The sequence below is a fragment of the Nyctereutes procyonoides genome, unplaced genomic scaffold (assembly GCF_905146905.1).
Source record: "Nyctereutes procyonoides isolate TBG_1078 unplaced genomic scaffold, NYPRO_anot_genome, whole genome shotgun sequence".
NCBI lineage: Eukaryota > Metazoa > Chordata > Mammalia > Carnivora > Canidae > Nyctereutes > Nyctereutes procyonoides.
In genome coordinates, this window is record NW_026575146.1 from 84,972,389 (window position 1) to 84,985,613 (window position 13,225).

Here is a 13,225-nt window from a genome sequence, read left to right on the forward strand (position 1 = left end):
GAAGCATCTAGCAGCATCTCCCGGGAGGGGTTGGGGGCCTCAGGGCCTGCAAGAGACCATGGGCTTCCTCTACCCTGTGCCCACATTCCCAGCCCTCATGCCCAGATTAAGCTTGCGCCAGAGGGCAAAGGGCATCTGCCCGGCCAGGCCCATGCTGACACCGCAGGCATGAGGATGGGGCCGGAAGCCTCCTCGCCTGCCCCTCCGTGCTGGCTGGGAGGATGGGAGGATGGGAGGAGGGCTGAGCACCAGCAGAGGGCCCGCCGTGGACTGGCTCCGTCACACCTGCCGTCCTGTGCAGTCGGGCACAGCTCTGGCACCCCGGAGGGTGAATGAAGTGAGAAGCCACGGAAAACACTCCAGAGAGCCTTGCCCTAGCCCTCCTGCTTCCCTGGAACTGGACTCCCAGAACGGAGGTGGGGGAGGAGAGTGAGGCACCCAGTGGGTGCCTGCAGAGGGGCTCCTGACTCCACTTGCCCGTGGCTCGAGCCCGGACAGCCTGCGCCCGCCGTGCCCACCAGGGCTGGGGGTGCGGTGCAGCAAGCCGGCGGGGCTTCTGGGCAGCCTCTCGGGAAGAAAGAAGGACGCGGAGGCAGGGTAGAAACGACTGTGTATTCCCTGGTTACAAAGCGGGGCTGTGGCGGTCACCAGCACGGCCGGCCGGCGGGTCAGCAGACCAGCAGGGCCTCATCGTCGCTGGCCTCCAACGTTGGGGAGCAGGGTGGCGGGGGGCTCCTGCAGACACCCAGTGGCTCTGGTGCGTGGGGGCCCAGGGTGCTGCTGGCAGTGGGAGCCGCGGGCTGAGGGTCCTGGGCCGAGCAGGGCTCCCGAGGCATGTCCGCGGCGGCCGGGCTGTCCCCGGGAGGGTCCCTGCAGGCTTTTCTGTCCTTGTCCCCCCGCCTGCAGCCCGGGTCCCGCCGGCCCGAGGCGGGCGGCCCGGCAGGTCCCACTTCTGGCGCCCGGCCCGGGGCGCTGGGGGGCCCATCCGCGGCTGCCGCGGGGCTGCCCGAGTCCGTAAGGGGTGCGGCGGCGTCCGGGCTGGTCCCTGGCGCAGGCTGGAGGAGCCCGTCGCCCAGCACCGTCTGAGAGGTGCGAGCGGCCGTCAGCAGTGGGATCTGTCCCCGCGGCGCCCGCGGCCGGTGGAAGAGCCGGTTCCAGAGGCGGCCCAGGCGGCGGCGGGAGGGCCCGCGGCGGGAGGCGTGCCGGCGCATCTGTCGCCGCATGGCCGTGCGGAGGTTCTGCAGCACCGAGGCCTGGGGGCCGGGAGCCGCGGGGGCGGGGCTCAGCACCCCCCCAGGCCAACCTGTTCCCCCAGCCTGGCCGCGCCCCCCACCGCACCCCGCCCGGGCCTCTCCTCCCGCTCCCTCGGCCCTTGGCCCGTGCGCCGCCTGCCCCGGGCCCGGGGTCTGCCCGTCTGGGCGTGCTCAGGTCCACGCGGGAGCCCGGGCCCCGGGGGTCTCGCCCCCTGGCGCTCACCTGGGACGCACTGTAGACGGGGAAGTCCTCCACCGGCGGGATGAGGCCCTGTGCGATGAGCTGCCCGTAGGACGGGGGCGCCTCCCGCCGCACAAACTCGGCCTCCAGGCGGGTCATCTGGGTCTCGAAGGCCCTGAAGGCAGCGGGACCCAGGAAGGCAGCATGGCAGGGCTGGCGGGGACGGCACACGGGCCTGCCCCAGGCCGCGCCCCTCCCCTGGGCTCCCCGCAGGCCCCGCCCCGCCCCCAGGCTTCTCCCAGGCCCCGCCCCCAGGCCCCCAGGCCCCCCCGCAGGCCCGCCTCCAGCCACCGGCAGGCCCCGCCCCTCCCCTAGGCTCCCGGCAGGCCCCGCCCCCTAGCCCCGGGCCCCGCTCTGCAGGCCCGCCCCCAGCCCAGCAGGCCCCGGCCCGCAGTTCCTGCCTCCAACCCAGCAGGCCCCGGCCCAGCCCCCAGTCCCCCGCAGGACCCGCCCCAGGCTCCCCTGCAGGCCCCGCTCCGCCCCCAGGCCCCGCCCCCTAGCCCCCAGGCTCCGCCCCCAGCCACCGGCAGGCCCCGCCCCTTCCCTAGACTCCCCGCAGGCCCCGCCCCCACGCCAACCCCGTCCCCCGCCCCCGCAGGCCCCGCCCCGCCCCCAGGCTTCTCCCAGGCCCCTTCCCCTAGCCGTCTAGGCCCCGCCCCCAGCCCCACAGGCCCCGCCCCCAGGCTTCTCCCAGGCCCCGCCCTGCCCCCCCCCGGCTCCCCCGCAGGCCCCGTCCCTCCCCTAGGCTCCCCCGCAGGCCCCGCCCCGGCGTCTCCCAGGCCCCTTCCCTTCCCTCCGCCGCGACCTCCCGGGATGCGCGGGGAAGCGCACGCGTGCACGGCCTGAGCGGGGCCGGGGGGTGGGGGGGATTGGGGGGAGCCGCAGCCCCGACCCGGGGCGCGCCCGCCCACCTGTACTCCTGGGTGCGCAGCGAGTAGAGCTTGAAGGCGCAGCCCAGGGCGATGACGAGCAGCAGGCCGCACACCAGGCTGCCGATGAGCGCCGCCGTGATGACCTTGCGCGGCACCGCCGCCAGGCAGCCGTGCTCGTCGCTGCCGTCCTGGCAGTCCTCCTGGCCGTCGCAGCGCCACGTCTCGAAAATGCACAGGTTGGTGCCGCAGTGGAAGGTGCCCGGCTGGCAGGAGAAGCAGTTCTTCTCGTCGGCGCCGTCGGGGCAGCTCTTCTGGTTGTTGCAGCGGTCGGCGGGCGCGTAGCACAGGCCGCTGCCCCCCTCGCACGGGTACTGGTCGGGCGGGCAGGCGGGGCAGCCCTGCTCGTCGCGGCCGCTGGCGCAGTGCCACCAGCCGTCGCAGCGCTGCGGCTCGGAGAAGCAGCCCTGCTCGCCCGCGTCGCCCGCCGCCCCGTCGCCGCCGCCGCCGCCGCCGCCGCCGCACGGCTGCTCCCACGGGAGGCAGTAGCCCTTCACCTGGTAGGTGGCGTTGAAGCCGTGGCCGGCGCTGCGGGCGCGGGCGTGGTAGGCCACGGTGAGGCGGCCCTGCGCGGCCTCCAGGCTCACGGGCCGGTGGTTGCTGCGGTAGGACAGGGTCTGCAGCAGGCGGTCGCCGCGCTCGCCCAGGCCCTCGTACACCTGCACGTAGTCGTCGTAGCCCAGGCGCAGCTCCAGCTGCAGCAGCACGCGCCGCGGGTCCTGCGTGTCCACCAGCCACGTGCAGTGCAGGTCCGACGGCCCGCGCGCCGCGCCGAACAGGTCCGGGGACGCGAAGGAGCCGTAGAAGCTGCCCAGCCGCCGGCCGCACGCCAGGTCGGGGCAGCCCGCCTCGTCGGAGCCGTCCCCGCAGTCCTGCGAGCCGTCGCAGCGCCGCTCGGCCGGCAGGCAGCGCGTGGAGCGCGCCCCGCTGCAGGGGAAGGTGCCCCCGGGGCACAGGCTGCCCGGAGGCTCCGACGCGGGCGCCGAGCAGTTGCCCTCGTCCGAGCCGTCGCCGCACTCGTCCACGGTGTTGCACTGCCACGGGCCCGGCAGGCACTTGCCGTTGTCACAGCGGAACTCGTCGGCCTGGCAGGACGCCTGGCCCAGCTTCCCTGCGCATGGAGAAGGGCGGGGGGATGCTCAGGGGGAGCCCAGCCTGCCTCCGGGGCACACCCGGGCCCGGAGCAGGCAGGGTGGCCCCCCTGTCCCTGCCGGGCCTCTGCGGGGGCTCTCTATGGCCACCCCAGGGGCAGCCACCCCTCAAATGCCGGGGTGGGATTGTCCCTGACTTGAGCCAAGGGTGAGGGGCGAGCCGCCCACTCTAGCCAAGTCTGGGAAGTGGGGTCAGTGAGCTGGAGGGGCTTCAGGGCACCCTGAGGCGGCCACCTGACCCATCCCAGGCCCCCCGACCCTCGGGGCTGCTGGGGGAGACCAGGAGAGGGCGCTGCCCGGGGCCCTGGTGCCCTGCCCACCCCGCTGCCCGCCTCACCTCGGATGTAGGACAGACGGAAGCCCTGGGCCTGGCCCGAGCTGGAGGCGTCCGAGTGGAAGAAGATCCAGACGTGGTCCCGGGCGGAGATGAAGGCAGGGGGGATGGCCGAGCCGCAGAGCCGGAAGGCCTCCTGGCGGGGCGGCGCCGCTGGGCCCAGCATGAGCCAGTCCAGGGAGCACTGGTGGGACTCCTCCACATCGAAGTTGCGGAAGCTGCGGGGGCAGAGGGGAACGAGGACGGCGGCTGTGGGCAGGCGGGCAGGGAGCCTGCGGACCCGGGCTCGTGCGTGGCAAGGGTGGCCGGCCCCGGGGGCCCCCCACTCCTCCACTCCAGGCCCCTCAGGGGGACCCCTGCTGCCACACGAAGAACCGGAGCAACTGGACAGCCCCGTCGAAGCCCTGCGAAGGCCTCACCTGGTCCCTTCCTGCCCTCCATCGGCGCACACGGTGCCCGCCCCAAAGCCAAAGTGGAGGGGGAGTCCGAAGCTCCAGCAGGGGCACTTCCTTCCCCCCACACTCCCCCTTGAAGGGCAAGCCCCGGGGGTCCAGATCCCTCCCATGCGGAGTGTGCTGGGAGACACAGGCTCACAGGCTGAGGGAGTACACGCGCCCGGGGCTGGCCAAGCCTGCAGCTGGGTGACAGCTTGTCCCCTGGGAAGAAATGGACGCTGGGCCCGCCAGGCCCAGGCTGTGGGGCCAGCAGGCCACAGGACCAGGGAGTAGACCAGAAGTGGACGGCAAGAGTGGAGTCTTTGAAGAGAGCGGGCCTGAGAGCCACGGCCCTGTGGCCACAGGGAAACGGGCAGAGACACCAGGACAGACCCTGCTGGTGCCCATCATGTCCCTGTGGTTTGGAGCCAGGACTACCTGAGTGTTTGGCATGTAGGATAGTGGTGCCCTGGCCAGGTACCCCCCGGCCACCCCCGGCCAGCGGTTCCAGACTCAGCTCCACCATCTGGCCACCTCAGCTCCCTCTGCCCTGGGCTCCTGCATGGGCTCCTCCTGAGGCCCCCCGGGAAGCCCTGCTCTGGCCTCTGCGCTGGCCTGGCCCCTAGCCCCCCCAGCCCCCCTGCAGGACGGAGAAAACACCTGCGCCACCTGGAGCTGCCTGGAGCACGCCCACCAGTCCCCAGGGCTCCGCCCACCAGTCCCCAGGGCTCCTCCCCCTGGCCGGGCTGAGGTGAACCACGCCCCCAGGGCCCAGGAGAAAAGCTGACACAGGGGAGGTCCAGCAGGACGGGTGGCCAGCTACAGGGGCCCACAGACACCTGGGGAGCTGGGCACACTCACATGCTCACACATGTGCACACACAGACACACACGTACTTACACATCTGCCCTCTGTACCTCTTCGTACATGTGCTCATGCACGTGCTCACACACGTAAGCGTTCACATCTGCTCACACACGTGCCCTCTGCACCTGCTCACACACGCACTCACACACATGCACCATTTCACATGCACACACACACACACACACACTTACACCGCATGTGCAGGCCCACGGAGTTTCCTTCTGACGCCCTGGGTCCCCTTACCTGATGGTGATCATGTCCCCACGGTCACCCTGGATGTACCAGCTGCAGTTGGTTCCCGGAGGGTAGTTGAGGGGCCAGGCCGGGCTGTAGATGACACCGCGCCGCTCTGTGTGCTGCTCTAGCTTCCCGCTGCAGGCAGCTGTCGGGAGAGGAGCCTGAGACGTGCTGGCCTCCCCTTTGGGTGGGAAGTGAGGTGCGGGGTGCACGCAAGCCCCCCATGGCCTGAGTGCGAGCCTTCCCCGGAGTGGGATCAAGGCCAGACAAGGGTGGCCATAGCCAGACTCAAGACTTCATGGGTGTGTGCATGGGGGGCCAAGGACCCAGCAGGACTGGGACAGCCTTGGTCCCCAACCCCACTGGGTGCACCAGAGCGTAGGTCTTACCCCCATTCCCAGCAGGGCTGGGAATGAGCCCACCAGCAGTCCCCTTGGCACCTCCAAGGGGCAGCCTCTTGGCCTCAGGGCTTCAACTCAGTGGAGAATTCTGCAGCCCTAGGCCTTCCTGGGCCCAGGCAAGGCCTCTGCCCTGGACCGCACCCGCCCCTCCCTGCCCCTGCAGCCCTTCGCCACACAGCCTCATCAGATCCTCACAACAGCCTGTGGCAAAGGCAGGGTCAGTTATACAGATGGAGAAACTGAGGCCAGTGACACCACCTCCTCACTCTCCCACTGCCTGGCACCTTCCACCTTGCCCCCGGAAGCCAGGGTCCCTCTGCTGGCTCTCAACAAGACTCCCTGGGACCCCACACTGCACAGCTGCAGAAAGGAGAGTGAAGTCCTCCAGCTGCCTCCCGTGCTCTTAGGACTCAGCGGCGCGGTGACCAGGGAGGTCCAGGTGATCCAACACTGTGACTACCAGGGCCGTGAAAACCCCCACCCACAGCTCACGAAAGCAGCAAAGGACTAGAAAAGAAACACCCACACTTGACCCTAAAACAAGTCTGGTCACCCTCGAACTGCCATCAGAGCCCCCAAGGGTCCCTGGTCAGCAAGGCACCAGCCAGGCTTCTCTGCCCGGCACCCAATGTGGCCTGGAGGGCCAGCCCGGGGATTTCAGATTTCTCACCCCTGAAACAGGAGCAATAAGAGCACCCAGCAGGGGAAGGACAAGAGCCCCTTCCCTCTGACACGTGAGGCCACTGGCTTTGTGGACCTCACAGGGACCCTCAGTGCTGACCCGGGACCTGTGAGGTGTAAGGTCTGAAACCCAGAAGAGGCTTCTCCTGCTGGATGGTGCTGGATGGTGCTGGGGGTTCACAGGCAGGAAGAGCCTAGCACGGCCGGGTGCATCCTCCCTCCCACATCAAATCTCCAAAGCACACGGTCAATCCCGAGTCAGGAGACTCTGGCAGCCAGGGCAGGAGCCACCCTTTGTTGCCCTGGCCCCTCAGACCCTAGGACAGGGCCCGGGGCAAAGCAGGGCCTGGTCACACTTCCCCTGGCCAGGAGGCCTTCCTCAGGGAGACCAAACACTCAGAAAGGCCTGGTTCCTCCCCCGTGAATCCTGCAGGCACCACCTGCCCCAGCCGGATACTCTTCTAGACCTACGTCCCGCCCCACTTTCCAGGGCCAGGCAGCCTGGCTCTCGGACCAGCAGCCAAGTCAGGAGCTGATGCCTGACGTCCCCACAAAGCCCCTGACGTCATGTCCCCCCAAACAGCCTCCCCCTGAGCAATCCCCAGGGCTGCCCCCGAAGTTCCCCCAGAGGGGCAGCGACAGCACGCAGTTTGCTCTTCCCCAAAGTGGGGGCGCGGAGGTCATGCTCTCTGCAGCCCGTGTGCACGGGAGCAGGAAAGAGGGCAGGGTCCATGCGGGCCGCTGGGAGCTCCGGCCTTGAGCCCGGTGGTGTCAGCAGCTCAGGCCACCAGCCCCAGGCCTGTCTGTGAGGGCAGCCTCGCCCCCCGCCCCGGGATCCGGGCACAGGTGGGGAGAGGCCTCCCAGGTCCCGGGGCCCGCACTGCCAGGCGCCCCGCTCCACCTTAGGTGGGTCACCGGGTCCATCAGTAAAATGGAATCCGTGGGTGCTGCTGGTCTCAGAGGGTGGTCGGGAAATCCGAGGAAAGAGGCAGGTCCTAGGCAGGCATTCCTGGGGGGGGGGCGAGGGGGGACGCCCTGCGGAGTGAGGCTCTGACAGGGTGTGTGATGATGGGCTGCGGGGGAGGGTGCTGGGGGGGCTGTGTCTGCAGGATAGGGTTTGGGGGTGTTTGGGGGCTTTGGCTGGGGGGGACCTGTGTTCCCTCCGGCAGAAGGCCACTTGCCCTCAGGCCAAGGTGGCCTGCTCCAGGGGGCCGAGGATGACCGAGCACTTTCAGACCAGCGAGCGCCCTTCCTTCCTGGTCCAAAGAGTCACAAAATACTCCCGAGGAAGCATGAGCAAGGCCTGGTGGAGCACAGTTTGCAGATCCGGTTTCCAGAGCAATCAATAGTCTAGATAACCTGCCGGCTGGAACTACAGGACAGGGAGCCAGGAGCGCCTCCACCTCCCCAACCCGCGGGGGAGGCTGCCGGGGGAGGGGGAAGCAGCCTCAAGGCCCTGTCCAGGCTCACGGGCGCTGGCGTCACAGCAGCCACACGGCCCAGCCCCGAGTCTGGGGTATGGGACGTGGGGCATCGGCCCCAGTCCAGGGGTTGGGAGGCAGACCCCTGTGACGTCTCCAGCCTGTCAGCCGGGCCGTCAGGGGTGTCTGAGAGGTCACCCCATGCCGCAGGAAGCCAGGCTCCACTCCCCTTGGCAATGCCAGGGGGTAGAGCTAGACTCCAGGAGAGCTAGGCCCGTGACCTCCACCTGCACCGCGATGTGAACGGTGGCCCCACGTGAAGCTGGGCGACGGGGGCCCTGCTACGAACAACGGGGATGCTGGCTAAGAGCATGGCTGTCTTCCCCTCCCTGACTATGAGTGAGGCTCGTCCCTGGAGCATCACCTTCTAAACCTGGGACACAGGCATGCAGCAGACACCCACCACAGCCGCAGGAGGGCTCGCGGGGGGCTCCCATCCGTAAGGCCTGACACCCCCGTGCCCCCTCCCGCCCACTCCCTTCCATGGCCACAGACAGACCCTGGCCCCGGCAGGGCCAGTCTCCTCCAGGAAACTGGGATGGGGACACGGGGCAGGTGGCCGTGGGGCCAGGACACCAGGCAGCGCTGGGGAGGGCTTGGTGCTGAATAAGTCAGGGCCCTGGGCCAGCTGCGTCAGCAGAGGAGGCTAGAGGAGTTGATGTGCAGGGACAATCGTGGGGTGGGGGGGGGCCTGAGGAGCCACACGGGAGAAGCCGGTCCTCTGTGGGCCCAGGGCCTCCCCCTCCCATGACCGGGGCCAGCAGAGGACCCTCTCCCTGAGCCAGCCTCTGCGGCTTTCTGCTACGAGGTCCTGAGCAGAATTAGAGACCCCAGGCGCCTCCAGGCCCGTGGGCAGCACAGCAGACAACACACAAGTCGCAGGCCCCCCACCCTGGAGACCCCACATTCTCCCCAGCTCCCTGAGGCCCTTCTCAGATGTCTCCCGGGGGCCCCAGGGCCAGGAGGGCTGGGGCTTCCCCGTGGCAGTGCCCTCAGTGAAGCACCGACACTCTTGACGGCCTCGGTCACCCCTCCCACTCCTGCCAGCCTTCCATGTGCCTGGCACGGGGCCCGAGCACGGAGACGGCCTGTGGATGCTTGGACCCGCTCTGACAGCAGGAGGAATGGGGTGGAGTTCCAGCTGTGTTTCCTCGATCCCGTGGGCAGCCACAAGTCTCAAGGCCGAGACATCAGCCACGCAGTTAATCTCTCCTGCACACCAGCTTGCCTGGCCCGGGGCTTGCTCGGACGGACCAGCGGAACCCAGGCTGGGCCACCTTCTTCTCTAATCTGCAGGCCAAGCCAGTATTTCCGCCACCCTGGGTCATCCCAGGGCCCGGTACCAGGCAACCGGAGACCACCCTGTAGCCCCAAGCCAGCCAGAGCTATTCACTCTGGCCACGCCTGACCGTGTGCCCTGTCCTACTTGCCTTTCCCGTGGAAACTCCAATAAAGGCTCTGGCCTGGCCCCCTGTGGCCCCTGTGGGGTGTTACCCCTCAGTCACACCTTTAGCAGCGAAATCCCAGGTATAACTTTCAAACAGGCAGGCATCCCACGGTGCCTCGTGCCCTCGGGGAACCCCACGGCCTACCGGAAGCCCAATCCACCAATGACGCTGCACCTGTGACAGTTTGCTAGTGGCATTAAGCCACCGTGCGTCACTGTCACGCTGAGCACCTTGGCTCATCTGCCCATTTGACTCTAATGACCAGGCTCTGAGGTAGCCCCTGTTATTGCACCCATTTTGCAGAAAAGGAAACTGAGACTCAGGGAGGTGTAAGCTTGCCCGCGGCCAAACGGCGCCTTTGTGATGCAGGAAAAAATGCACAAAGACCGAAGTTGAAAGAGGCGAGCTGACCCCAGGGGTGGACAGGTCCCAGAGGCCTGTGCTTAGAGGTCACGAAACCAGAAGAGCAGGGCGGAAGGCAGGAAAGGGAAGCGTCTACTCACCTAAGGCAGGAACCGCGCTGCTGAGCCGCCCGGTGAGAACGATGTTCACTGCAGGAGATACAAAGAGGAGTCAGTGGGGGGCGGTGGCTCTGGGGGCCCAGACACCTGCCCTGGGCCAACCGTGGCCCTTGATGGGCACAGGACATTGCAGCCAAACTGCAGGCTGGTTCCCTTCATCCCACGGGGCACGGCCCAGAGCATCGCCAGAGACTTCCACTCTACCGGGTCCTGCTGGCAGGGGCACAGGGGAGGACCCTCGAGGGTCTCAGGACCCACCACCCTCTCCCAAAGAGAGCCAGGGCACAAGCTTGGCTGCACCGGCCACTCCTGCTGCTCCCCATGCCCGGGAATTTTACCCCATGTAGGAGGGGTGTGTTTCTGTCTCCCCCCTCCAGCTCGGGGACTCGTGTGTGGACCACTCTGGTTCGGCCGGGACAAGGGCCCTGCCTTCAGAGGGGCCTCTACCACTTGGAGGAATCCCTCTGAGGGGCCTTGACAGCCACCTTGCCTACGGGCAGCCGGGGAGGGAGGGAGTAGGTGACTCCCCCATTCCACAGGGATGCACAGTTAGCAGGATTCAAGGTCCACCCCGCTGTGCCACGCTGACCTTGAGAAGAGACGCAAAGAACTCTCCTGCCACCCACCCCATTGAGTAGCCACCTCCATGGGGTTTGTCCTTTGCTTTCACCTAGTGCTTTCCTGCAGGGGTTTACAGGACCAGGAGGAGACTATGGGCAAACTCGACTTCCTGGGGTTCAGGGTACCCCCGTTCCCCCCAACATCAAGGATGCCAAGGGAGGCAGAGAGCATCCCTGCAGGGTCAGCACCCACCTGGTGAGGATGCAGGGGCAGATGTCCCCTTTGAAAACACCCCCAGGTTCTGCTAGGCAGAGCCCAAGCCCCATCTGAGTGGGGAGGGCCTTGGGGTGCCTGAAGGACCCGTCCTCCCGCCCCGCTCACCAGCACCCAGCAGCTCAGAGTCCAGAGCGCGTGACCGCCAACGGGCCGGGCAGTGGGCGCTCTGCAGGAGGGGGGTCCCCAGCCCCTACTAGACTGTCCTGCATGTGAGGCAAGACCCAGGGCTCCCTGCAGAAGAGGGTGCATGCAGCTTAGCCCTGTCAGGTTTCCTTTCCACTGTGTCGCTTGTTTCAGCAGCTTCAAGCCAACCTGCTGAGCTGGAAGAACCTTCCCTAGTGACACGGTAGGGTGTCCCCTAATGACCCCAAGCTCCGATAATGGCCTCCCTCCTCCATCATGGTAAATAAAGGAGCCATGTGGCTTGAGGATTTAACTCCTTTCTTGCCCTCTCCCTGCCACGGGGCCACGGAGCGTGGACGGGGCCCTCCCGGGGACCCAGCGTGGGGGCTGCGCAGGCCGCCCCCGGGCCAAGGGACACAAAGGGAAGACGCGCGGCGCTGCCAGGCCGCCTCCTGCCGGCTGCCGCCCCCGCCGCGGGTCCCCAGGCAGGGGGGAGGCGGCGCCCGCTCGCAGACCCGCCCGCCTCGCCTTTGTCCGCAGCCCGGAGGCCGCATCCGCGCCAGGCCGGGGCCCCGCGCTGCTCCCGGGGGCGGGCGGGGGCGGGCGGGGGCGGGCGGCTCGGCCGCCCGGGACCCCCCAGGGCGCGGGCCGGGGCGCGGGGCGCGGGGCGCGGGGCGCGGGGCGGGGAGCGGGGCGGCCGGCGAGGCCCACTCACCCAGGCAGACGACGGCCAGCTGCGCCCGGGCGCCCGGCGCCCCCTCCGGCCCCGCGGCCGCGCGCTGCTCCATGCCCGCCCGGCCCCCGCCTGCGGCTGCGGCTGCGGCTGCGGCCGCTGCGGCTGCGGCTCGGGCTCGGGCTCGGGCTCCCGCGGCGGCTCCGGCGGCGGCTCGGTGCGGCGGTGCAGGCCGGCAGCGCGCGGGGCCACATCGGCCGCGGCGTCACGGGCCCCGCGGGGGCTCAGCGGCGGCCGCCAGGGAGGCCCCCCCCCGCCCGCCGCTGCCCCCGCGCCCCCGGCGCCCCGCCGCCGCCCGCCCGCGCCCCGGGGCCCCCCGCGCGCCCATGCCCCGCGCCAGCCCGCCCGCCCGGTGCTCGGCGGCTCTGCGGGTCCTCGCGCCCGCCCGGAGCCCGCCCGGAGCCCGGAGCCCGAGCCGGAGCCGGAGCCGGAGCCGGAGCCGGAGCCGGAGGCCGCGCCGCGACAGCCACGTGACGCGCCCGCCGAGCCGCAGTGGCGCGGGCCGCGCGGGGGAGGCGGCGGGCGGGCGGGCGCGGGGCGGGCGCGGGGCGGGCGCGGGGCGGGCCTCGGCGCTGGACAGCTCCGCGCTAGCGACCCGGCCGCCCGCGCGCGCCCCCACCCGCCCCCCGAGCCCGCGCTGGAGCCCCGCCCGGCGCACCACCTGCCCCCTCCCCAGCCCGCGACCTGCCCCGCCCCCAGCCCGCGCTGGAGCCCCGCCTGGGCGCACCACCTCCCCCCCCCAGCCCGGGCGCACCACCTGCCCCCCCCAGCCCGGGCGCACCACCTGCCCCCCCCAGCCCGGGCGCACCACCTGCCCCCCCCAGCCCGGGCGCACCACGCCCCCCCCCGGCGCACCACCTCCCCCCCGCCGGCGCACCACCTGCCCCCCACCCCAGAGCCCGCCAGGCCGCTGTGCGCGGAGGGGGGCGAGGGGTACCGAGGGCAGGACCCCGCCAAAGCGGTGCAGGGCTCAGGCCTGCGTGCCCCGCCGGTCGCCCTGTTCCCGCCTCCCCCCACCGGCGCCCCTCCTTTGCCCCCCAGCCCACCGGGCCCCCGTGGATCCCCAAGATGCGTCCTTGGAGCCAGGCTTGCAAGAAGATACTGGACAACGGCTTAGGCCTCTGGAAATTCACCCTCTTCCGGGGACCCCTGAGCCCACCTGACCGCCCGGCCCTGGGGCACGGAAGCGAGGCTTGCTTTTCCTGCTTGGGGCTGCCCCTTGGGAGTGGTGTCAACCGAGGGCCTGGTCCAGAAGAGACAGTCACCTGGAACAGACGCGGAGAAGAGCTGAGGACGCCATTCAGAGTCAGGCAGGGCCAGCCCTCCTTCCCCGACCGACCGACACTAATGAAGTCACAGGGGTCTTGACCTCTGCGCCCCGAGCCTGCCCTGAGCTGAGGCTGGGAGCTCTCTCCAGTTACCCCCACTCCCTTCCACTCACTCCCTCCCTTTTGGAGAGAAGGCAAAGAGGAACTGAGATGGCATCAGTGGAAGGTGTAGACCCAGTAACTCACTAACTCCTTCCTACGGTGCAGGCCAACTGGATTTTAATT

General features: G+C 69.6%; 1 protein-coding gene across 1 annotated transcript; it reads right to left on the bottom strand.

The window, feature by feature from the left end:
• Positions 1–593: 593 nt before the first annotated feature.
• LRP3 (LDL receptor related protein 3) lies at positions 594–11,906 on the bottom strand. The gene is made up of 7 exons (XM_055309544.1): positions 11,655–11,906; positions 9,962–10,009; positions 5,454–5,592; positions 3,912–4,126; positions 2,406–3,534; positions 1,477–1,609; positions 594–1,253 (listed from the first exon to the last, which is right to left on the bottom strand). Exons 1-7 carry the CDS (start codon positions 11,725–11,727, stop codon positions 669–671), a joined length of 2,322 nt encoding a protein of 773 aa, XP_055165519.1. The 5' UTR covers positions 11,728–11,906; the 3' UTR covers positions 594–668.
• Positions 11,907–13,225: the final 1,319 nt, after the last annotated feature.